Source organism: Talpa europaea, assembly GCF_964194135.1.
Source record: "Talpa europaea genome assembly, chromosome: 6".
NCBI lineage: Eukaryota > Metazoa > Chordata > Mammalia > Eulipotyphla > Talpidae > Talpa > Talpa europaea.
The window spans coordinates 40,373,470-40,395,837 of NC_140072.1; the positions used below are offsets into that span (position 1 = coordinate 40,373,470).

General features: G+C 53.8%; 1 protein-coding gene across 1 annotated transcript; it reads left to right on the forward strand.

The window, feature by feature from the left end:
* Window positions 1-5,629: 5,629 nt before the first annotated feature.
* Window positions 5,630-21,291, forward strand: FAM178B (family with sequence similarity 178 member B; the record flags this gene model as incomplete). The annotated part of the gene is made up of 4 exons (XM_084234799.1): window positions 5,630-5,790; window positions 19,361-19,438; window positions 19,736-19,888; window positions 21,259-21,291. Exons 1-4 carry the CDS (start codon window positions 5,695-5,697, stop codon window positions 21,289-21,291), a joined length of 360 nt encoding a protein of 119 aa, XP_084090925.1. The 5' UTR covers window positions 5,630-5,694.
* Between the last annotated feature and the right edge of the window lie 1,077 nt (window positions 21,292-22,368).

Below are 22,368 nucleotides of genomic sequence, written 5' to 3' on the forward strand. Positions count from 1 at the left end.
CACCCTGAATAGCACTGGCTTCGTCCCAGCAACTGTTCTCAGCGCTGACCTCTCCTAGAGGCCCCAGGCAGTAAGACTTATTATTTTCCATCTTCACAAATAGGCAAACCAAGGCAGGTATGGTCAGGAAAGTTCTCAGGGTCAACATGGCAGTAAGGCTGTGTCCCTGCCCATGACCTCTGCATCAGGCCACCAGCCCCTTCGTTGGCTCCCATTGTGGTGACAGCCTGGACCACATCTGCCACTTCTTGTTGGATGTCCTCTGCTGGATGACAGAGAGGACCCGGGCCTTCCCTACTCTTCTCCATGCATGAGTGCTTGATAAACCTTGTCAACTGATTCACCGTGGAGGTCAGTGCAAGGGTTGAGAGTTGACCTGTGTAGGAGGAGAGGTGCCTGGGCAGAGGATAGGCAGGGCACTGCTGGGCAGGGGAAGTCCCTGCTCTGCCTCATGGCTGTGTATCTCCAACTGCAGTCTGAGCCCCCAGAAGCAGGAACAGGCACTAGAACAGCATTTGAGGACCTGGATGCCTGTACAAGGTCAAGATGCAACAAACACAAGGTTGTTTGCATTTTCAGGAGAGTCTTAGGGTCAAATTGTGTCCTGTTGATCCTGAGAATTCTGGGAATATTCCAGAAACAGCAGGGTTTTGGCCCCAGGCACAAGTGTGCCTTAGGCACCATACAGCCCTCATCAAAACTTGGTCCCTCCCTCATAAAACTCAGGGCAGGGGAAGAAAGATGCAGGCACCTAGAAGGAAGGAAGTATTTGGCATGCCGGATGGTAGTAAAGTGCTGTGGAGACAAATAAAGCCAGATAGAGCAGAGAAGGAATATAAGAAAAAGGGGGCATTTGGGCACAGTCCTGAAGGAATCAAGCTGCTTTCCTGGGGAAGAGCATTCCAGGCAGTGGGCGCATCTAGTACAAAGGCCTTGGAACAGGCAAAAGTCTCTAAGGTTTGGAGAAGAAACAGAGGCCAGTATGGCTGGAGCAGAGGAGTGAGGGTGGAGTAGTAGGAGTTGAAGTCAGCTGAAGGTGCTGTACTGGATGAGCTTTAGTCCTGGGTGACAGAAAGGAGCAGCAGGCCTCCCCTTCCTTTCTCTTCATCCAGCTGTTACAGGGCAGCCCCGATATTGAACGGGTTCCTGGCTGTGGGTCCTCACCCGCGTGCTTAAAAGGGACTTATTAATACTCCACTACAGGCACACACAAAAGGTTAATAAAAGGTTTATTTACAAGGGAAAAGGAAATAAGGAAAATGTACAACTCAGGGAGAAAATAGGGAAATAAAGTCTTTAATGCGTCCTACCCGATCCGCCGACCTGGTAACCCAAAGTCACTCTCAGAGCTGGCCGGACACTGCGAGCTGGCGGGGAGTCAAAATGGGGGACCCCCCCCCAAAGCCCATGTGTCTGGCTTTATACCAACCTGGCTGCTTAACCCCACCCTCAGGTCCCAGCCACCTTCCCTTTGGTGGTGATGGGATTTGGAGTTCCCAGTGTCTTTGGCTTTGGCCTGGGGTGGGGGTGGGGTCCACAAAGCCTGTATGGAATTAGCTTTAGGACATCCTGATCCCCCTAACACATCCATGGTGCTCCATAAACCTTATCCACTGATTCAGGGGCTCAGCCCACCATAGAATCCAGGCTGCGGTGGGTACTTTGACTTTAATACCAAAGTGGAGAGTCTCTGGAAGGTTTTGATAAGAGAAGAAATAATTTGACTTAAAAAATGTTTTATATGTTTAAAATGTCTTTTTAAAATTTTATATTATTTATTTATGCATACAAGAATTGGGGTATAGGTCAGAGGTGCAGGGGGTGAGAGGATTCACCAGAGACAGAGTGGGGAGCAGAGCAGGCAGATCTACTGAAATACACTGCTGAGGGGGGCAGCTGGGGAGTCAGGAAAGGTCTGCTGAGCCATGTGGATAGCTCCTGGCCGGGGATTGAGCTCGTGCTGCAGTGGCTGCCAATAGCTTCTCAGTGCTAAGACTCAATCCCTTGTGCCACTAGGGAGGTCCCACGTTTAAAATGTCTAATAGAAAATTTATTCTGGCTGCTGTGTTGAAAATAGACTATTGAGGGCGGGGGGGGGGGGGGAGGAGGAAATTGCAGTCATCCTGGTAAGAGGTAGTGGTGGTTTGACTTGGAAAGATGAATGTGTAAGTGATGAGAAGTGGTCAGATTTGAGGTGTACCCCAGCCAATGGGATGCGGGAGAAGGGAAACAAGGAGACCCCCAAGATTTGTGTGACTGGTGGGATGCAGAAGCTCTTTATTGGGCTAAGGCAAGACACAGGTGGAACAGGTGTGGACAGAAATTGTGAGTTTGTTTCTTATCCCAGGCCACCTCTTGCAACACCTCCTGCAAACTTCTTTTGTCAAGTCATGTCTTCTGGTTTGGAATTTGGACAACATGAGCTTCAAATGGCCAAAATCAAGGGGGAATAGGGTTGCATCTACTAGGGAGAGACTAGCTGCTGTTTGTTCATTCATTCACTTGACAAATGCTTATTAGACGAGTCACGTACCAAGTGCTGTGCTGAGCTCTAGGGCCTGGCAGAGAACATAACTGTCCTGGTGGAGCTTATATTCTAGTGACAAGAAAGGAGCAGATAATGGTAATAAACATGACCCATAAGTAAATTTCGTAGCATGTTAGAAGGTGATGAATGATTTGAAATACGGGAGAAGAGGACTGGCGTGTGTGGGTGGTGTGGGAGGCAGGGCTGCAGAGCAGACAGGGAGGCACGAGGAAAAGCAGGCAACTGTGTAGTGTATGGTCAGAAGGCCTCATCAGGGCACAGCCTCCAGGGAGCAGTGGCAGCCACGTGAGGCCTTAGGGACACTTAAGATCGTGGCCTTCTCCCTGGGCAAGCAGGAGCTGCTGCCAGGGTCTGAGCATTGGAGTGACCAGCTGGCAGGACATTTGCCTCGCTGGAATCAGTGTCTGCCTCTTCTTGCTGGGCAGACTGACAAGGCCAGTAGGGGCCTGTCTTCTTGGGTGATTATTTGCTTCTTGTCTGGAGGTGTCTGTCCTAATGGGCTAAGTGTTTGCAGAGACCACTCCCAGCAGGAGGGTTAGGTGGAGAGATGTCCTGGTCAGGCCCTGTCCCTTGGGGAGTCCACGTGGCCCAAATTAACTCCAATCTGGGACGGGGGCTGTCTGCCAGAGTGGGGCTGGCTGGGGCTGCAGAGTTGGAAACAAAATAAGCCATCAGCAGGCACAAGGCAGATTGCAGAGCAGCAGCTGGCTGCACTGTGCACTGAGCTGAGTGAAGCTGTTTTCAGAAGTGAGAGGGAAAACATGGGAGCTAGTGAGCTGCTGTGGTGCTCCTCTGCCCAGTCCCGCCCAGGGCTCCCTAGCAGGGAGGGTCCCTGCTGGGGCGAGGCCTGCCTGAGGGCCGCTTCTGGGGGCGTGGGCTGCAGAGCCTGGCGCTGGTGCTTGCACAGCTGTGAGCTCCAAGCAGGCAGGGCTGTTTTGAAAACTCTCCCCAGACTTGCAAGGCCTGAGCAAAGTGCCACAGCTACGATTTTGGTGAAGCTCCAGAGTATGCCTCTCTTCACCCAAAACTTGTGTGTGTGTGTGTGTGTGTGTGTGTGTATCTCTGCATGCTCTTGTCCCCTTCTAAAAGGATCAGACACCAGGCCAAGAAGCCCTGGCCCCCTCCCAGGAGCCAAAGCCCCAGGCCTGACTCTCTCCTGCAGCCCAGCTGCTCTGTGGGCTGTCTAAGCCCTCTGGCGACTGAGGTGCTGAGCAGGTGTTTAAGGGTGAATCAGGGGGAGGAGGCCAGGTGTGCTGAGCAGGGCTGGGCCTTTGCGCCCTAGCCCTTCGGTCACCCTGCACCTGCTACATCTAAAAAGACTGTGCCTCTGTGAACTCCCCGGCTCTGCTCCTTCGTTCCACACTGTCCCCTCCCTAGGGTTGCATGTAGCTTCTGAGGGGCGAGCAGCTCAGCACCCACCTGCCTGCTGCCTCAGCCACAAGCTGGCTCCAGGGCTGCTAGACAGTCCTTGCTGGGGCTCCGCAGTGACTGCCCAAACCAGGTGCAAGGCAAGGACTGGAAGGAGCACCATGCTGCAGTCACCTGGACTTATACTGGCCACACACCTTCCCTGGGGGGCAGTGGGTCGGGGTCACACACTCAGAGCCCAAAGAAAGTAGGCCGTCTAAGTACAGCCCAAAGAAGGTAGGCAGGCTAGCAAATTAAGTGGCGTATCAACTAACTGCCAGGTGTGCACCTTGAGGGGAGTCTCCAGTCCAACAAAACCGTATAAAGACATTTTTGAGACAATCAGAGAAAGCACAGGTACTGGATTATATAAGGAATTCCTGTAATTTGTTGAGCAAGAGCATGATACTATGATTATGCTTCCTTTTACGTTAGATGCTCTTTATGGGTCAAAAGATACGATGTGTTGTTTACTTTAAAAATCCTCTGGAAGGGAAATGGCATTGGGGAGGGGGGAGATGACAAAAATCAGGGCAGGCAGAATGATGACGACTGAGGTCGGGGTTCACAGTGATGGGGGAGGGGCGGGGATGGGGCGGGGCACATCCCAGCCTCTCTTCTCTCATGAGTCTTTAAAACCTCCAAGGCAGGGCCTCCCCGGTGACACAGTGGTTGAGCGCTGGGTTGCGAAGCTGCCCGCAGCCTCTGCAGCGCCGGTTCGATCCCCAGCTGCTCCCCGGCCACCGGAGGAGGGTCCCACATGGCGCGCAGACCTCTCCTGCCGCCCGCTGCTCCCCTCAGCAGTGTGCTTCGGTCCTTCTGCCTGCTCTGCTCCCCGCTCTGGCTCTGGTGGGTTCTCTCACCCTCCCGCGCTTCTGACTGTACCCAGTGCTTGTATAAATAAATAAATAAATAAATAAATAAATAAATAAATCTATAAAAAAAAATAAAACCTCCAAGGCAACACGTTAAAAGAGAAGCAGGGAGGGCCTCCCTGGTGGCACAAGGGGTTAAGCACCACACTATGAAGCAATCTGCAGCCTCTGCAGCACAAGTTCGATCCCAGGCCGGCCAGGGAGCAACCCACATGGCGCAGCAGACCTCTCCTGACTCGCCCGCTGCTCCCCTCAGCCGTGTATTTCAGTCAATCTGCCTGTTCTGCTCCCCACTCTGTCTTTGGTGAATCCTCTCACCCCCCGCATCTATGGTCTGTACCCCAGCTCTTGTATGCATAAATAAATAAATCGTAAAAAAAAAAAAAAAAAAAAAAAGAGAAGCAGGGGGCCTGGGGAGAGTGGGCCAGCAGATGTGACCAGCAGCTCAGGGCCGAGAGGGCCTTGCCCAGGGGCAGAGGAGACCCTCTCTGCTGGTCTTGGTTCTTCTAAACCTGAGTGTCCGCTTTCTCCAGGGAAGTGGATTAAGCTCAGTCTAGGGAGATCTTCCTAGTGAGCATCCTTAAAGGAGGATGCACTCCATGCCGGGCCCTGCGTGTGAGTGTTTCCCTCCTGCCCTGGGAAGAGGTATGTGGTTGTCCCACATTATGGACAGGACACTCGCATCCTAAGGAGAGGTGGCCTCAGGCCTTAGAAACTGGCGGCCTTGGTCCAGAGCACATACTCAACCAATATACCAGCCCGGGTGTCCAGGCAAGAGTCCCCACAGGGCCTTAGCACTTGCTGAGTGAGTGACAACCTCCCTTCTCTCCCCAGCTGTTCTCACTCAGCCAGCTCCTCAGCCTCATGAGGCCATCCTCCCTCAGGCAGTGCCTGGGCTTTGAGACCTGGCCATCCTGCCAAGAGCAACAGCCAAAGGCCAGCGCTGAGCTAGACCACAAGGTGAGCACCCAGCACCTGCCTGCCTCCGCCAGGGCCGCAACGACCACACTGGCCATCCTGTGCATCTCTGGGGCCTGGAAGCCGCCAGTCCTTCTCGAACCCTGGATGAGGGGTGGTGCTCCCCATCTCTGCACAGCCTGTAATTAGTACCCTTGCCTGGGCCCCTCCTAGGGGCACAGTGGGGCACTGTGGGCACAGCCTGCAAGCCCAAGATCCTCCAGCCCTGCTGGTGGGTTTTGCTGCTTCCCGCGTAGCCTGACGTGACTATTAGCCATGGCCCTCTGTTAGTCCTTGCAGCACAGTTTATGGAGAGGAAGCAGGAGCTGAAATGTTGGTGAGGGCTGCAGAGGTGGAAAGGGAGCTAGAGAAGCACATGCAATGTCCACATGTGAGAGGCATCCTGTGTTCCATGGGCAAAGCTGGCTCCAACCTCCCCTCTTGATTTGCTGTGGTTGTCACTGAGACTGAGTCCTTGGCCTGTCCCCAGTTTTTCCTAATTGACTTTCCAGACATTGTCCAGCTTCCCTGAAAGCTATGCTTCAGCGGGAGTCAGGGCAACAAAGTACCCTAGAGCCTGAAGGTTATGGGGTTTAGAAAGCTGAGGTTGGTGGTTCCTGAGGTGAAGTCAAGCAAGGTTAGCCCCACGGGGGCTTCAGAGTGGGAGTCTCCAGCCCGACTCCCTGAAAGGCAGGAGGTGGATCTCAGGGAGCTCCCCTATCCTGGGGGCTCAGTAAGGAAGAACACAGATAGGCATCTTCCTAATTTAGGAAGGTGATAATTCCAGAAGCTCACTCAGAGGTTGGATGTTGATGATCCAGGAGTCCAACCTTTGGGCATTATTCTGCAAATCAGATAAGTGAAATTAATTACTTAATGAACACAAGTGAACCATTAAGAAGATATGATAATCCCCAAGCATATTCTCCTTTTCTGGAACTCGCAGGGAAGGTTATCTTTCGGTTATGCCTAATATTAGTGCATTTACGAGGCTGCTGCTCCCCGGAGAGCGTGCGCTGTCTATGTGCCCCCATTCTCCTTTGCCAACTATTCCCCCGAAAACTGAAACTGGCTCTGGGGGCTGAGTCCCTGTGTTCTGGGGCCTCCAGACGGAGGCTGTTGGTCTTTCTGAGCAAGGTACAAGTGGGCAGACCTCAGGCCTGAACTGTGGGAGGAAGAAGGAGAGCGGTGAGAGAGAAAGGAAAAGGCTTGGGTCTAACCCGGCCTAGTGAAGAGGTGACCTCCAGTTGCTTCGGGCCGCTCCTGTGACCGCCTACCGCCAGGCCAGAGGCCTTCCTTTGGCCCCTTGGTTTCAGAGCCTATCTGGTAGCAGAAGTCAGCTCACAATCTGAGAAGAGGGGGAAGAAAGCGGACAGAGGACTATTCTCACCATATCAAGGGTGCTCTGAAGCGTCCCCCTGGTCAGCTGCCATATTGGAAATGACCCATTTGACCTGGAAACTTGGAGGGAGCTTGCAGGTTTCACGCCTGCTCTCATAAGCAGATGAGAAAAAGTGCCCCTTTTAAAATGTAGGCTATGCTGGTCCAGAGATTGCTCCTGCCCAGGGATGGAGGTAGCACAGAGTTGAGAAGGAAAGGGCACTGCAAGAAGGGGAGGAGGTAGCATGGTGGTCTGCACAGAAGAGTGAGGTGCTCTATGCCCCCAGGCAGCTGCCGTTCTGACTGGGAGGGGTCAGGTGGGGCAGGTGAGTAGGCTCCTGAAGCCCAGCCCCACTCCCACCTCAGCCGACTGACTCCTCATTAGGCCTGAGCACGTTTCATCTTCAAAGATGAGCGGGCCACTCACTCAGCAGCCAAAAAGAGCTCCGGCGTCATCCGCCCTGTTTTACAGGGAGCGGTGGTCTGGGTCCAACCGAGCCTTTCATCCCCAGAGCTCAAAGTCGGCCTTCCTTCTCCTGGAGGTGCAGTGAGGAAAATAAGGCCAGAGTGAGGTTGACTCCAGGCCATTCAGCCTGGAGGAAATGGGAATAGCCCTTTCCCAACCCTGGGGGCTTCCATGCTGGGCCCCATCTCCCTGACTCTGCTCACGCTTGTCTGGGAGATTTCCTGTGAGCACTCCTCCAGCCCTGCAGATAAACTCTGCCAGGCTCTGCCCGCCACCCCCACTCCAGTCTCTCCACCTCCTCTTAGCCTCAGGCCTTGGCCCAGGAAGCTCCCAGCCACCTTCCCCCTCCCTGGCCTGCCTTCCCCTGCAGGCTGAGAGGCTGCTTTCTGATGACCAGGGACCACTCTCCTCATTGATCCCATGGCTTTGCAGTATCCCTTTTATTTGTCTTCTCTGGTAGGCCCCTGTCTCACCATCACACAGCATGTTGGCACTAGATGAATGAATGAACTCCCCTCTAAACTCTCTTCTTCCACCTCATTCTAGCCCTCCACTCTTCTGCCCCCACCCCACCCCCCTTTCTGGAAACCACCTTCCCTCTGCACACCCTCTGGCCAGCCTCTGCATGTTTGCCCCCTTGTCTCATAATGTCCTTGTTTCATTGACACCACAAGGGTTTATAGCCTGGGCTTCTGCTGTTGGAGGCTCTTGACTTCAGAATTACTACCTGCTTATGAAAGAACCAATCACAGCATATTGTTTGTAATTATAAGCTAGTGATAGTCCAGCCTGGGAAAGCTAATCACCAAGTACAACAAAGGAAGCAGCGTGTTCCTACTACAGCACTACACTGTGGGCTGGGGGAGGTTGTACAGACTGGAGGCTGGAGAGGAGGCCCTGGTTCTAGCTGAGACAGTCACAAAGTATCCCAGCAAATCCTGGCAGACCCTGTATGGAATATAAGAATTCTACTTCTTAATGTGATGATTAGAATACTTTTAGCCTCATAAAGCACTTTTGAATAAAGACAAAGGCTGCTCAGGCCTTTGATAGTTATTGGTGGCCCTGTGCTTGCCTGGTTTGAGTGGGGTCTGCAGAGGAGAGGTCAGAGTGATGCTTGGGACTCTGGGACAGGCCCTAGAGAGGCCCTGTTGGCTGAGAGGTGGGAGAGGACATCCTCATGCAGGAGTATGCTCCAAAGTTGGTCTCCAGCTGTTGCCCTTTGACCCTCGGTTACCTATTTCTACAACAGACCAGGGCCTTCCCAGGCATCTGAGCAAGACTGCTTTTTTGGCCACCGTCCAGACAAACATTGCATAACTGCACTCAACTTGCTACTGTCTCCTCAAAGTGACCAGCTCAGCCTTTCAACCCAGAAACAGGGGTTTCCTGAGGCTTTTTATTTCCTTTTAGCTGACTGGTATAAACTGTATTTGGCCAGATTTTGTCTAATTGCCTCTGTCCAGTCTCAATTTTGGCCCATTCACTTTTACTAAGATTTCTGATTCTTTGGTTTGTTAAATCTGACATCGTATTCCTATTCACCAGGCTCTTCTGTCCTTCCTTGCTTCTCTCAAGGATTTTGCTATGTGTATGTGATAGGGCAGAAATTCTTAGTTCTGTTTTTTTACCCTAGGAATTTAGAAGATCTATAGAACCAGGCTCTTTTAACCCCAGTTGGGTTAAATTTGGGAACTTTGAGGAAGTTTTTTCTAGTTGTGTAGGTAGGAAGTTAAGGTCCAGAAAGGGAAATCCCAGATCAGGGCTGAGTGGAGATGCCAGGGTCCAGTCTCGTCATCTGCTTCCTGGGCACAACCTCCTTGCAGCATGACGTCTGTTCCTTCGGAGACAGACAGCCAGGGACTCCTGAGGGTTCTGCATGCAAGATGGTTCTGGGCCATCTAGCTGCAGGAGGCCACAGAACCATGCCAGCTGCAGGTGACTCCAGCTGCTTTTCCATCTACACAGTCCACACGGTCTCTGTGCCTTGTTTATCAGAGAAACATTTGTAAAGAGTCAAGGTTACACGACATGCGTGTGCTCTGAGCTCTAGTAATGCTCAGTTGGTGGGGGGAGCTCTGTCCTGCTGCCAGGCTCTTGATTTCACTCCTGGGGTCTCTGCACATCTTTTTTGAAAGACTTTGTGTGTGTGTGTGTGTGTGTGTGTGGTGTGTTTGTGTGTAGGGGGTGCATCCCTGTATATCTTTGTGGTGTGCCCGTGGGTAATAGGATTGACAAACAAGTTTTACTGCTTTTGCTCCTGCCTCTGCAACTGCAGCTCGCCTGTCCGTGTGTGGGGTGACCCTGCCAAGAACTGCCTTGACTGGCTGGGGTGTGGTTTGGAAGGCTGTGCCGGGAGAGGACAGGGAGGGTGCCGCTGTCCTCTGGCTTGCCTTTGTGTTCTCCTGCTGGCACCCAACACCAACAAGAGGACGCTGCTCTCCCCTATGTCACCCAGAGGACAGGTGGAGCCAGAGCTCTCTTCCCCACACCCTGTGCCTTCTCACCTGCACCAGCCCACCCTTCCCTTCCTGCCCCTCAATGTGCACTTCGGGGGACGGCACCCCACAGAGCCGGCAACACTGATCAGGCTAAATTGGAAGGGCTTGGAGGAAACAGATTGGCTTTGAGGAACGGAAAATAGATATTCAGGACTCCTGAGTTCCTTCCTTGGCTAGTCTGTGCGCTGGTTCCTCCTTACTGTTTCCAAAATGAGGAACAACTTTTGAAATAAACCTCAAGGAGGAAGCTGGGAAGCTGATGTGTGCACGGAACACACATCAAGGCCACTTAAGTGGCCTCTGAGCCTATTCAGAATGGTAGTTCCAAGGTCCCCAAGGCCGCCCAGTGCCCAGGCCCAGATCGGCTTTGTTGGGTTCCCAAGAATTCTGACTTCTTGGGAAGGGTAGAAGCAGGACTTGAGGTGACAGAGTTAAGCTGCTGGGAGGGCAGGCTCGGATTCTTCAGGCAGCTTTGGTTCAACTCCCGCCAGCTTAAGGCCTCAGCAGCCTGGACCTGCTCTCTGCCCTGCCCCACCACAGACCTGGCCCTCCTGAGGAGGGGTCCCTCCCTAGGGGAAGCTCCTGCCCCTCCCCCCATGCCAGTGGTGCATCTGCTTCTGACCTGCATCCCACGTTGGTCTCTTCATCCTTCAAGTCCCCCTGGACAACTCTGGGATTGTCTTCCTCCTGTCCTTACTTAAGAAAAAGCAATCCTTAGTGCCTGTCACATCCTATTCAAAGCCTGCCCTCCAAGTCCCCTGTCAGTTGGCCCTGCTTCACCAGGTGGCTTTGCCTCTGTGAATCAAACCACATCACTAGATTGCAGACTATGGAATCTCAGCCTGGTGGGTGTCACCAGCCCTATGGGGCATGGTTCTCCTGAAGCGCAGGGTAAGGGGCAGAAAGGGAAAGATAGGGCATGGCTGGAGAGAAGGCAGAGAATGAGGAGAGGGAGAGGAACCTTCCACCTGCAGCCTGTGTCTTTGCTCCTGCTGTTCCTCCTTCCCGACACTGCCTCTGTGGTCATTACAGTGTGTTCACTCAGCTCGTGGTTTGTCCACACAATGCTTCACACACTTAAACAGGGTCACCTTTGAGGCCAGGTCTAGCATCTATCTCAGCCACACCCCCCAAGGCTCCCATGGAAATGCCCATCCTGAGGAGGTGCAGCCTAAGTGAGGGATTTCCCACCCTCCTCCACACCCCCAGCCCCCCCATCAAGCCCAACTCACCTGCCCAGGTCAGGTGTTCTTCCAAGAGGAGCCAAGGCTGAAGCCACTTGGCCTGGGGGTAGGGGTCGGATGCCGGGTGTAGGGCACTGGGACACTTTGACTGAGGAGCAGGATCCTGGATGCCCAGGAAACTTAGATGTCTGTGGCATCCCCCTGGTCTCTACCACACGCAACAGCCCTAAGCTCTGATAACTCACGGGGAGTGTAAGGAGGACAGTACTTCCCAGCCTTGTCTGTACCAACATACCAAGAGACTATTCAGTGAGTGAGAAAGATAAGGAAGTGAAGCGACAAGGCCAGTACTTTTGAGGAACTGACTTGAGGAAGCCGCCACTCTGGGAAGCCTCTCTGGCGCCGAAGGATACCCATGCCAGTACCTGACTGGTTTCAGTCCCTCCCTCAAGAACTAGCACCCACATACCCAGCCCCCCCACACACACCCAGATGTGAATTCCCACACATATGCACAGAGAATCTTGTCCCCTCTAGGCTACCACCAGAGCTGGGTTTCCGCTCCAGACACCCCTGGGATCAAGGTCTCAAGACTCAGTTGAAGGAGCAGGAAGAGGCAGCCTGCCTGTTGTCTTCCCAGCCCCCCGTGGCCAGCAGGAAGCCAGAGAGGAAGGGTAGGCTGGGTGGGAGCGCTCTAGCCAGGGTTTGCCTGCAGCCCCTCGGTTCCTGCCACCAGCAGCCATAGGAATGGGTCAGATGCTCTGCGATAACCCTCTTGCAGCAGATCCACAGGAACAAAAAGCCCTCAGTCTTCCTGCTTTTGTCCCAATTCTCTCTCCTTCCCACCCAGGGCCTGCTGGGCCGTGGCTCCTAGTTCCCTCCCTGTCCTCAGTACTGAGGACCAGGGGCCATGGCTGCTCAGGGTTCAGCTTAAGTTAGGGATAGAGCTTGAAAGAGAATTCCACTGTGTCTTTTAAATGGGTTCAGGGTCTTCTGTCTCTGAACTCACTTTCTCCAGGCAGATGGGAGTACAGGTACAGGGCTTGTCTTCTAAGGACTGCAAGGAAGTCGACACACCCTGGGCCTGGGAGGTCCTCCAGCAGCCTGGACAGAGGCTCTCCCGCCTTTCCACCCAGCTGGGGCGGACCATGACAGCAACTCCCTAGGCAGTTGCCATTCCCAGCAGCTGAGCCGGAAGGAACTCCTCTTCCTGTCCAGATGCTGCCAGCCTGCCTCCCCATCACCCTCAACTGTCCCTTCTAGGCTCCATGTTCAGGGCTCCACCCACCCCAACCCCAAATAGGCCCTTTCATTTACAGAATTGAGTGTCCGGCCTGGCAACCCCCCGGGGTGAGTCTGGCAGGCTGGCCTGTGACATCTGTTCTCTGGCCTCTCTGCCCCAGGCCTTCAGGGACCCCGGACTAGGAAGGGGTGTTGTGTCACTGCCTCATTTCTTAGTGATTGGTCGTGCGTCCTCATCATTTCCTTCTCACTCGGATGTGTGACCAGTGACCTTCCTGGTCAGAGTCACTCCCAAAGTCAGCTCTCCTTTTAGCACAGCCCTTCCGAAGCCGCCCTCTGCTGCCCTGGTGCTTACCCAAGATCAGGCAGTGAGAACGACCTTCTATAGAAGTGGCCAGGCAAGGGGAGTAGAGGAAGCAGTTTGTTCATGGGGGCAGGGAAGAAATGGCATCCTAGAGACGGTGGCGGGGTGCGCGCTCCAGCATGGGTCTTCAAAAATGCACCCGCTCTCATCTTAAGTTCTAGTGACACACGTCAGATGAGCTTTGGCTCTCTCACCAGGCTGTCTTGGCCCGAAGCCAGCAAGTAGCCTGATCTCATTACTAATTATTGTTGTTTATTATTATTTGCTTAACCTGTGATGGAGGGCCTAGACCATGTCCTTGGGCCCAGGCATGGGGCCCCACTCCCTCCTCGGGGAAACAGCCGCAACCTCTCCCTGTCTTGCCTCCAGCAGGCCCTCAGGCCCTTGCTATGGAGTGCAGTGGGGCCTTGTCCTCTGTGTTAAATCCCCTCTAGGGGCCTCCCTACTCACACATGCACACGAGCACTTGTTCAGCTGAAGGGAAGAGAGTATGGACATCTGTGTCAGATGTAACCCTATGGGACATGGTCATGCAGTCTGGAACACCCCCCTCACACACACACACTCTCTCTCTCTCTCTCTCTCTCTCACTCAGCTTCCACATCTGCTGAAGGTGAGGACTACTGGGTCCTCTCCATCAGCCCCTTTCTGTGAATTGGTACTGTCAGTTTAATTTTAATTAAAATAAGAAAAAGAATTTGTCAGGGCCCAGCTTTCACATTGCATCTGAAATGGCCAAGGTAGACCAGTGCAGTTCTAGTCCTTCCTAGACGAGATTGCTTCTAGAGCTGACCTTCAGCACAGGTGCATGCATCTAAGTGTCTCTGATGGAACAAATCCCGAGAGGACCCTCCCCTGGCAGTGATGGAACCCATGGCAGAACTGGTCGCCAGGCTAGACTAGATTGTAGCTGAATGCACATCCCTCAGGGCAGCCACTCCCAGAGCCTGAGAGCATGGAGAGGAGAAACCAAAGGAGGTCCTGAGTCCCAGACAGGGAGACCAGCACCAGCAGACACGCAGGGTCAGCTTCCTGAGTGTGAGCCCAGGATCCTCACACTGTGAGCCCCCCACTCCCACTCCTAGCCCCAGCAACTCGGCTGAGAAAGCCATGTCTCTTGGGCAGTCTAGATCCTCCCAGCAGGTGTTCCTGGGTCAACCTTAGCTGTCACTCCCCACCTCATCCCTCCTCCTCCCCTAGCCAAACCCCACAGCAGCTGCCCCAGAGCCTGGCTGGACCTGCTCCCACAGGATCCTCCTGCCAATGTCAAGATCTGCCATCCCCACCCTGCCTGGCAGCTTCCAGGGAAAGGGCTTGGTTTGAAGACTTGCCTGGGGTAAGCCTGGATCCTTGGTCCTGACCTGAGTGAGAGAAATCATAGTGTTCTGGCGAGAATAAGGGGCTTCCTTCCTGGGAGATCCTCTCTCTCCTCCTTTCTGCCCTTTTTTGGCATAAATAATCCAGGCCACTGCCTGCGCCCTTGGCATCAGCTGGAGGGGAATTTTCTAAAGGACGAAGTTCTTGGGAAATGTCCACCCTTTTCTCCCTTTTGTCTTATGACAAAGTGCTGCAAATGGATCCTGCCCTTGCCTGGTAATTCCTCAGGCCAGAACCAACTGAACCAGAAACAAGGAGACGCTGACCTTCCTCACCCCGGGGCGAGTTATAAGGCCAGTAGGCTGTCTCCTATCTCTCATCCCGTAGTCCTTCCCCTGGGGGAGGGCAGGGCACACTTTAAGGCTTTAGAGCCAGGGAAGAGGCGTCCTGCATAGAATTTCTCAGAAATGTTAGCCTGCCAGACTCTGGAGGCAAGATCCAGAAAATGGAAGCTGCAGACCTTGCTGGCAGAGGCAGCAGGGGACAGTTCCGTCTTGTCAGCATTGGGTCCAGGCACGTCCCATACCTCACTCTCACGCTCTGCCTCTCCCCAAGTTGTTGACTGGGGCTTCCCAACCTCCATTCACCCCAGTGGGAGGCTGATGAAGGTCAGTCTTCAGGTCCTGCAGCCTGGGCAAGTATGACCCACAACTCAATAAGCGTCTTTTAACCTGAAGCCACGCTGACCCCTCCCCCATATTTGCCCTGCGGGGAGTGGGGGGGGTAGCTCCGGCTTGTGGGAGAACCACCCTGCTTTGCACTTCCAGCTGTGGAGGAAATAGGAGCACGCAGGGGGCTTCAACATCTGCAGCAGCTACTTGGCCTCTGCTTGGCCTCCCTTTCCTGAGTCTTGAAAGGGAAGACAGAGCCCTGTGTGACTGGGGTGCCAGCAGGGACAGGATCAGGCTTGCTAAGTTCAGGGGCTGGTCATGGCGCGACTGGAGCAGGAAGCCTGGCTGTTTACCTGAGTCCTACCGGGAACAGCCCGCTGGCTCTCAGCACCCCTGCCCTCATTCCTGGGTGCTGCTGGTCCCCTACTGCTGGTGCTGGTGATACTGTAATCTCTAACTTGCCCTAGGACTCACCGGGACTTTCAGAGGAAGGAGACGCAGGTTCAGCCTCCTCCTCGCTGCTAGTTTCTGTTGTTTATTTCTCTGATCTTTAAAAAACAGGGCAGGGGAGGGGGACAATTTCAGCAGAAGCCATGCGGGCACCCAGTTTCAGGTATCTGTCCCTTGGGCAAGATCTGATGCTCTCTCACCTTCTCAATACTGAGACCTGAGGACTTGGAAGGGAGAGCAGGTGGTCTGGAAGCTTCCTATGCCAGTGATGTGGCTTTTTTCCCCCAAAAGTACTGCAGAGGACCTCAGCTTTGGCCAAGACGCAGGTCCTAGTGCCCCAATGGAGGGGTCTGCACAGCTGCTGTCTTTGTTGTGGTTTCTAACTACAGTGGAACCTCATTCCCTTAAATTAGACCAAAGTCTTCCTTAAAGGGCCTCTGCCACACACATACCCGACCCACACTTGGGCCGGACTCTGTGGATCACCTTCGAAAGCCTGGAAAAACTGCACCCAGCCCTCCTACTAGGTAATGGACAGGGTAACTCCCCTCCCCAAGCTTAGGAAAATCATTCTGTAAAATGTGGTTAACAGGGCTTTTCTCCAGGACTTCCGTTTCATTCTGGCTACTCCCCAGTTTTTCTCCCCCCAAAAAACAAACACACACTCAAAACAAACACTCTCTCTCTCTCTCTCTCTCTCTCTCTCTCCTCTCTCTCTCTCTCTCTCTCTCTCTCTCTCTCTCTCTCACAAACACACACACACACACACACACACATACACTCAGAATTGTTTTCCGGGGGGGTTTTCCCTCCAGATTCAATTATGGGAATCAGCTTAAGAACGAAGTTGTGAAACCCTTGCGTATTTTCCGTAGTTGTTTTTTTTTTTTTTTTTCTCCCAGTGAATCCCCACAGCACAGATTTTCCTCCAGGGCATTCTTCAGATCCTAGGCCCACCCTTACCATGCCTCCCTCTTAGGAAGATAAATTCTGTGGGCAGAGTGGAGGGCGAAGAATGCCTGCTCTTCCTCCCTCCCACCCCCCCTCCCCGGAGACCAGGACTGGCCTCTGCACCCTCCCAGGGTGGCTGAACTCAGAGGACTCTTTTCTCTGAGTTCACAGTTCAGGACTCTGAACTCTGGGGCCTCTGAGAAGTAGATCTCCACCTGCGCCTGGAACAACAGTACAAGTGAAAGTTCTGAGAGGAGCCCTTCCCCTTCCCCACATCACCTGCTCCTCCCAGGACGTGACATCCACCTCCCTGCTACGGCCCTTTCTGTCCATCCTATAGCCTAAACCGGGGCTCCACAGCCCTTGCATATTTGTGTTGGCATCTCCTGTCATCTTCCATGTCAGTTTACTCAATACCCTCTCAAAGAGGGCCCTTAGTCACATGGGGTTTTCTGCTGTTTTTCAATGTCATGTCCCTCTCCCTTGTCCCATACCTATGCCCCAACCCAGTTAGGCTCAATGATAATTGGCACTGACCTGTTTACAATTTTAAGTATTTTAAGTATTCTGCTTACGTGAATAAAGCAAATATGTAGTGGAGGGAGAAAAAAATCTTAAATAGCAAAAAAAAAAAGAGCAAAAAACAAAGGATGTCCCATAATCCTTTCTTCCAGTCACATTTTCACTCTGTTATATTCCATCCCAACCCAATCTATTGCCTACTTCTCCCAGGAGACCCTGGCTGGCCCCCCAAAACCCAGCCTCCTACCGTGTTCAGACCCTTTGCTACCGGCCCAGTGTCTGAACAACCCCACACCTCACCCACCTCTGACCCAGCCAGCAATCTACAGGTCAGACCCCCATGTGCCTTGCCTCTGTCTCTTGCATCAGGCTCTGGGATCTTTCTGGTTTTGTAATCTCTGCCCCACCCCCACCCCCACAGGGTCATGTTCACCTCAAATCCTGTGTTCCTTAAAGGCCTGGTTTAACTTAGTGACTTCTTCCTTAAAGCCTTCTGAATTGCATGCCATGACCAAGAAAACCAAAAGGACCTTTTCTCCTTTTGGTCCAAAGGGAGACTGAGATTCAGTGTTTGTTGACCAAATGGTTGTCTTCCTGCGGCATCTTTCTCCCTCGAATGTCAGAGTGTTTGTGGCTGAGTCTTAGTCAAGGTGTAGTATCTGGCACACAGGCCTGAGCCTGCTTTATGAGGGGGTCAGTGAACTGTCTGCCAGGGCTGTAGTTTGGAAGGAGTTCCAAATGCTGTGGACACCTCCCTAGGGCAAGGCCAGGCTGGGGAAGGGGAGCCCATGGGAAGCCACAGCATGACAGCCCGGCAGGGGAACCCAGTAAGGTGGAGCTGGCTCAGGAAAGCTGGACCTTACCCACTTCTGGACAGTGCTGCCTGGAGGCACAACCAGTGGGATCCCAGCACAGGGGGAACTCTCTGTCTGCACTGTAGCTGCCATGTGCTCCCCAGGCCAGCCTGAGGGGCCAGGCTACCTATGGGCCTCATCTGTTGTGCTGAAGCACAGGGTCATCCAGGGCAGGCAGGTGCTGCTGAGGGGGACGGTGAGTAGGGAGCGTCTGTCCTTGGGACTTTGAACCATGTATGGTATTTTAGTTCAAAATCCGTCTCCACAATGTAGAGTCTAGTGCCCTCAAAAATGACTCCGGGGGCGCCTCCCTGGTGGCGCAAGGGGTTAAGCGTCAGCACTATGAAGCAATCTACAGCTACTGCAGCACGAGTTTGATTCCTGGCCAGGGAGGTGACCCACATGGCGCAGCAGACCTCTCCTGTCTGGCCCGCTGCTCCCCTCAGCAGTGTATTTCAGTCAACCTGCCTATTCTGTTCCCCACTCTGTCTCTTGTGAATCCTCTCACTGTCCCTCTCCCTGCCCCCACAACTCTGGCCTACACACCAGCTCTTGTATGCATAAATAAATAAATCTTTTAAAAAAATGACTCTGGCTTTCCCCACCCCCCCAGAGGCTCCTGGGTCTGTGCAGGGGTTCTGGCAGTTTCTGGGACACCACCTGGTACTCTAAAGGGACAATGATAAGAATAGGGCAAGTGGGCGCCTGGAGGGCTGTTTCTGAGCTCCAGCCCTGTTATCACCCAGTGTGAGCCCTGTTGCCTTGGAGCTGCCTCTCCCATCCAGCTCAGCCTCAGGGCTGGTTATCTGTCACACCACGGGCTGGTTGGTCTGGCTGTTTCCTGCCAGTCTCCCTATCTTAGACTGAAGCATCGAAAGGGGGCAAGGCAACAGACACCTCTGAGTGGGAGGAGGGTCACCCCTTCCGACAGAGCTCAGAGTGCCAAGAGTGGGCTGTCTTCACATCAGGAGCCTCAGCCGTCTTTGGGGTGCTCCTCCTACCTCATATCCTCTGAACAGCAAGTGAATGGGGGTGTCCCATAAATGAATGGACACCAACGGAGGAGATCCTGGCATCAAGCCATTCTCTGATCAGATGGAAGTGGCCTTGGTCCTTTTCTCACCCTTCGGGGCATCCATGGGCTAGAATGTGGACACAGGTGGCAGATGAGCTGGGCAGACGCTCCGTCAGTACTCTCTCCCATCTGCCTCCCTGCTCTCTACCTACCTCATCTGCCACACGGTTTGTCTGTCTCTCTGGACAGGGCTGCCCACCTGTGTGTGCAGGGGGTGTCCCATCAAGGGGTAAACCAAGTTCTGTGGCTATGTCCCCCCGTAGAGGACAGTGGTACCCGATCACAGGACCCATAGGCATAAGGTCAGAGAGCAGATCCTGAAGCGCCATCCCTAGGTGAGACTGGACAGGCCCCTCCGCAGCAGGCTGTCTCTCTTCGAGCCAGATGATGTGTGGGCTTCTAGATGGCTGAGATTTCTTCTTTTCTGAAGAAAGGGAAGCTACTCATTACTCAGAGGGAAAGCTTTGGGTAAGTGGGGCCTGGAGTTCTCCTTGAAGATGCTTCCTCAGGAAGCCCAGGGATGAACTGAGTCCTTACCTTAGGCCCACTGGCCCAAGAATAGGAAGGAATCAGGGAAACCTGTGCTCTCTCTCCAGGTCTGCTACCTATGCCACAGCCTCCTGACACTGGCCGGGGTGGTAGTCAGCAGCCAGGACATCACTCCAAATCAGTGGGTGAGTCTCCCAAGAGACTGAACTGGGCCGGGCAGGGCTGGGGATGCCCCACCCACTGTCAGGAGCTGCAGTGTGGGAGACTGAGAAAGAAGCTGGCCTAGGAGAGCCAGGCCTCCTCCTTGTCCCACAAGGTGTTCCCAAGGGATATTGACCCATGCCCCCAGCAGCTTCCCCTTTTCTCCCCTCCCTTTCCCGCCCAACTTCAGCCACTCCAGTCGTCTCTCTCTTTCTCTGACTTCATTCTCCCTCCTCCCCAACTTTGGCTGCACCTGGCCTGTGCCACACCCCCCTCTGCAGGGGGAGCTGCAGCTGCTGTGCATGCAGTTGGACCGCCACATCAGCACCCATATCCGGGAGAGCCCCCAGGCCATGCACCGGACCAAACTCAAGGACCTGGCCGCCCAGACCTACATCCGCTGGCAGGAGCTGCTGGCCCACTGCCAGCCCCAGGTGGTGCCCCAGCCCCCAGACCCAGGAGGGGAGGGAAGTGGTCAGGCAGGCTGACCAGAGCCAGCAGTGTGTCCGCCTCCGCTGCAGCTGCTGAACCTTACTTGGGAGATGGGTCAGTGGCAATGTGGGGCGGGGGCCAGGAGGAGATGCCGCGGAAGACTTTCATCTTTCTTCTCAAGGACCAATGCCCAGTGTAGGGTTTTGGAGAGGGGAATACAGAGAAGGTGACTCCTGGGGAAACACAAAAATATACTTCTGCCCTGGAGAGGAAAGAACCAGTTTATTGTGATCAGTGCCAGGAAGGGGCACCAGAAGCAGCAGCTGTCCACCATCTGCCCACTTGTCCTGCAGGCCCGAGGCTGACCTCCTCCTCTGCTAGCAGGAAGGTTTCCAGGCTGCTGCCCTGATCCCTATGGTTTTTGTAGCCACAGTCTCTGCACCCTTCATTTTTTCAGACTTTCTAGGTAATAATATTCATAGCTGATATTTATTGAACAAAGACCCTTTTCTTCGTGAAGTCACATAATCTTCATGGTGTGGGTATTGTGAGGATCCCATTTTACAGATGAGCAAGTTAACCAGAGTCACCAACAGGTTAAATAGCTTGCCCCAAGTTAAACAGCTTGCAGGCAGCATGCAAATGTCAGAACTGGGGCACAGAGCCAGCCTGACTCCCCAGCCTGCAGACTTAAGCGCAGTCCAGCCTCTGCTCTGGCAGTCTCCCTCTTGGCCTCCACCCTCCAACAAGCAACACTGGCTGACTTGGGGACTCTTCCCTCCCCTCACCCTCAGCCAGGATGGGGATGAGCTAGATCTGGTAAGAAGTTCTCCCAGTGCTTCTCGGCAACCAAATTGCCTTTTTTCTCACTTCTCTCTGCTTGTCCTTCCCCCTATAACCTCTGACTTGAGGCTGACACATCGGCCACAGGCTGTGGCTTGGGTCTCAGATTTCACAAGTCTCTGAGAAAGCTGGAGAGCAAACCTCACCCTCAGTCCCCAGGGAACTAGATTACACTAGTCTCTGGTGGGAAACAGTGTGTTTGTCATGAAAAGGAGAAAAAGTGATTCGTGATCCCGTCCAGCCAGGGGGCAGGTCCCACCTTCCTAGTATAGCTCCCTGGATCTACATCCTGGTCTGCATCGGTGGGTAGAGGGGCCCAGGCAGGGCACTCAAGCATGTGGTCAAGTGGCCTGTTGGCCTGTGGTGACCCTGCCTGGGCCAGGAGCCCCAAAAGTCTTGTCGTTCTGCACCTGGCACGGAGGAGGCCTACAGCGGATGTTGAATGGATGCTGGAGGGTCAGGGAGCATCAGGTCGATGGGCACCATTTGAGTCCAGGCCATCACGCCCCATTTTTCGTCCTTGTCACAGGCCCAGTATTTCAGCCCCTGGAAGGACATGTAATGGAGCAGGCAGGGTGGCCCAGAGCTCTGGACTCTGGCAGGAAATGAACAGGGCTCAGAGAACAAGAGAATGTGACGAATGGAGACCAGAGGAAGACCGGTATGAAGAAGCAAGGGTCTCCCTTCACCACTACCCCAGGCCCCACCAGGCCCAGGATCCTTCCTGTCCTTCCGTGCTTAGTCCACCTCTCAGCTCTCCTTTCCCTCCCAGCCATCTCCTCTTCCCCCATCGCCTTTGTCTCTACAGCTCCGGTTTCCCGGGGCCTCCTACTCCTCCCCCACCCCCCTTCTCTCTCTGTCACTAATGTGAGGCTTCTTTGTGCACACTAAAGTCTTATTTCAGCATCAGTGGTTTAGAAGATTTCCTTCAATCCCTATCCTGAGGGCTCATGACATCTCTGCTCCAGCACTTTGCCGAGGAGTCTCACCTCTGACAGTCACGTGACTGGGTCTTGGGCCTCACCCCGCTGCAGCTGAGGGCTGTTTGTAAATCTGGAGGGTGGAGCACTTATTCCTGTGGCCCTAGAGCTGTCAGAAGCCCAGGAAGCAGGGTTGGGGAACATTTCTTTGGACTCTGCCTGGGACTACTCCCCACTCCCCGCCCCGCTGGGAAGGATACATGGAGTGACATGGTAGATCAGGGCTGTAATTACTCTTAACTCAGTTTATTGTTGAGCTCTGAAATCAACTCTGCAGACTTAAGAGTGGGGGTGGTACCAAAAGACAGTACCAAATACTCCTTTTGCTTCCCCTCAGCCTTGTCCACGGTCAGTTTTATGGGCTCTGAACCCTAATGGGTGCTAGATGCCTGACCTGCCCCCTTGAGAAGTGACTGGGAGATTTTGTATCCCTGGAGATCCTGACGTAGTCATTTTCTCTGCCCACTTTTCTAATCCCAAGAGTCCATTTCTGGTCTGTGGCCCCTCCTGACTCTTTCTGGGTTGGGATGGGATTTTGCAAGGGCCATAGGAGGCAGATAGGAAGTAGCAGCAGCAGAGGATGACCTCTGCCCTGTTGGTCTGTACCCACTGCACAGCTCAACCCCAGTGTCTGCTGATAGAGCATCACCGTGACAGGT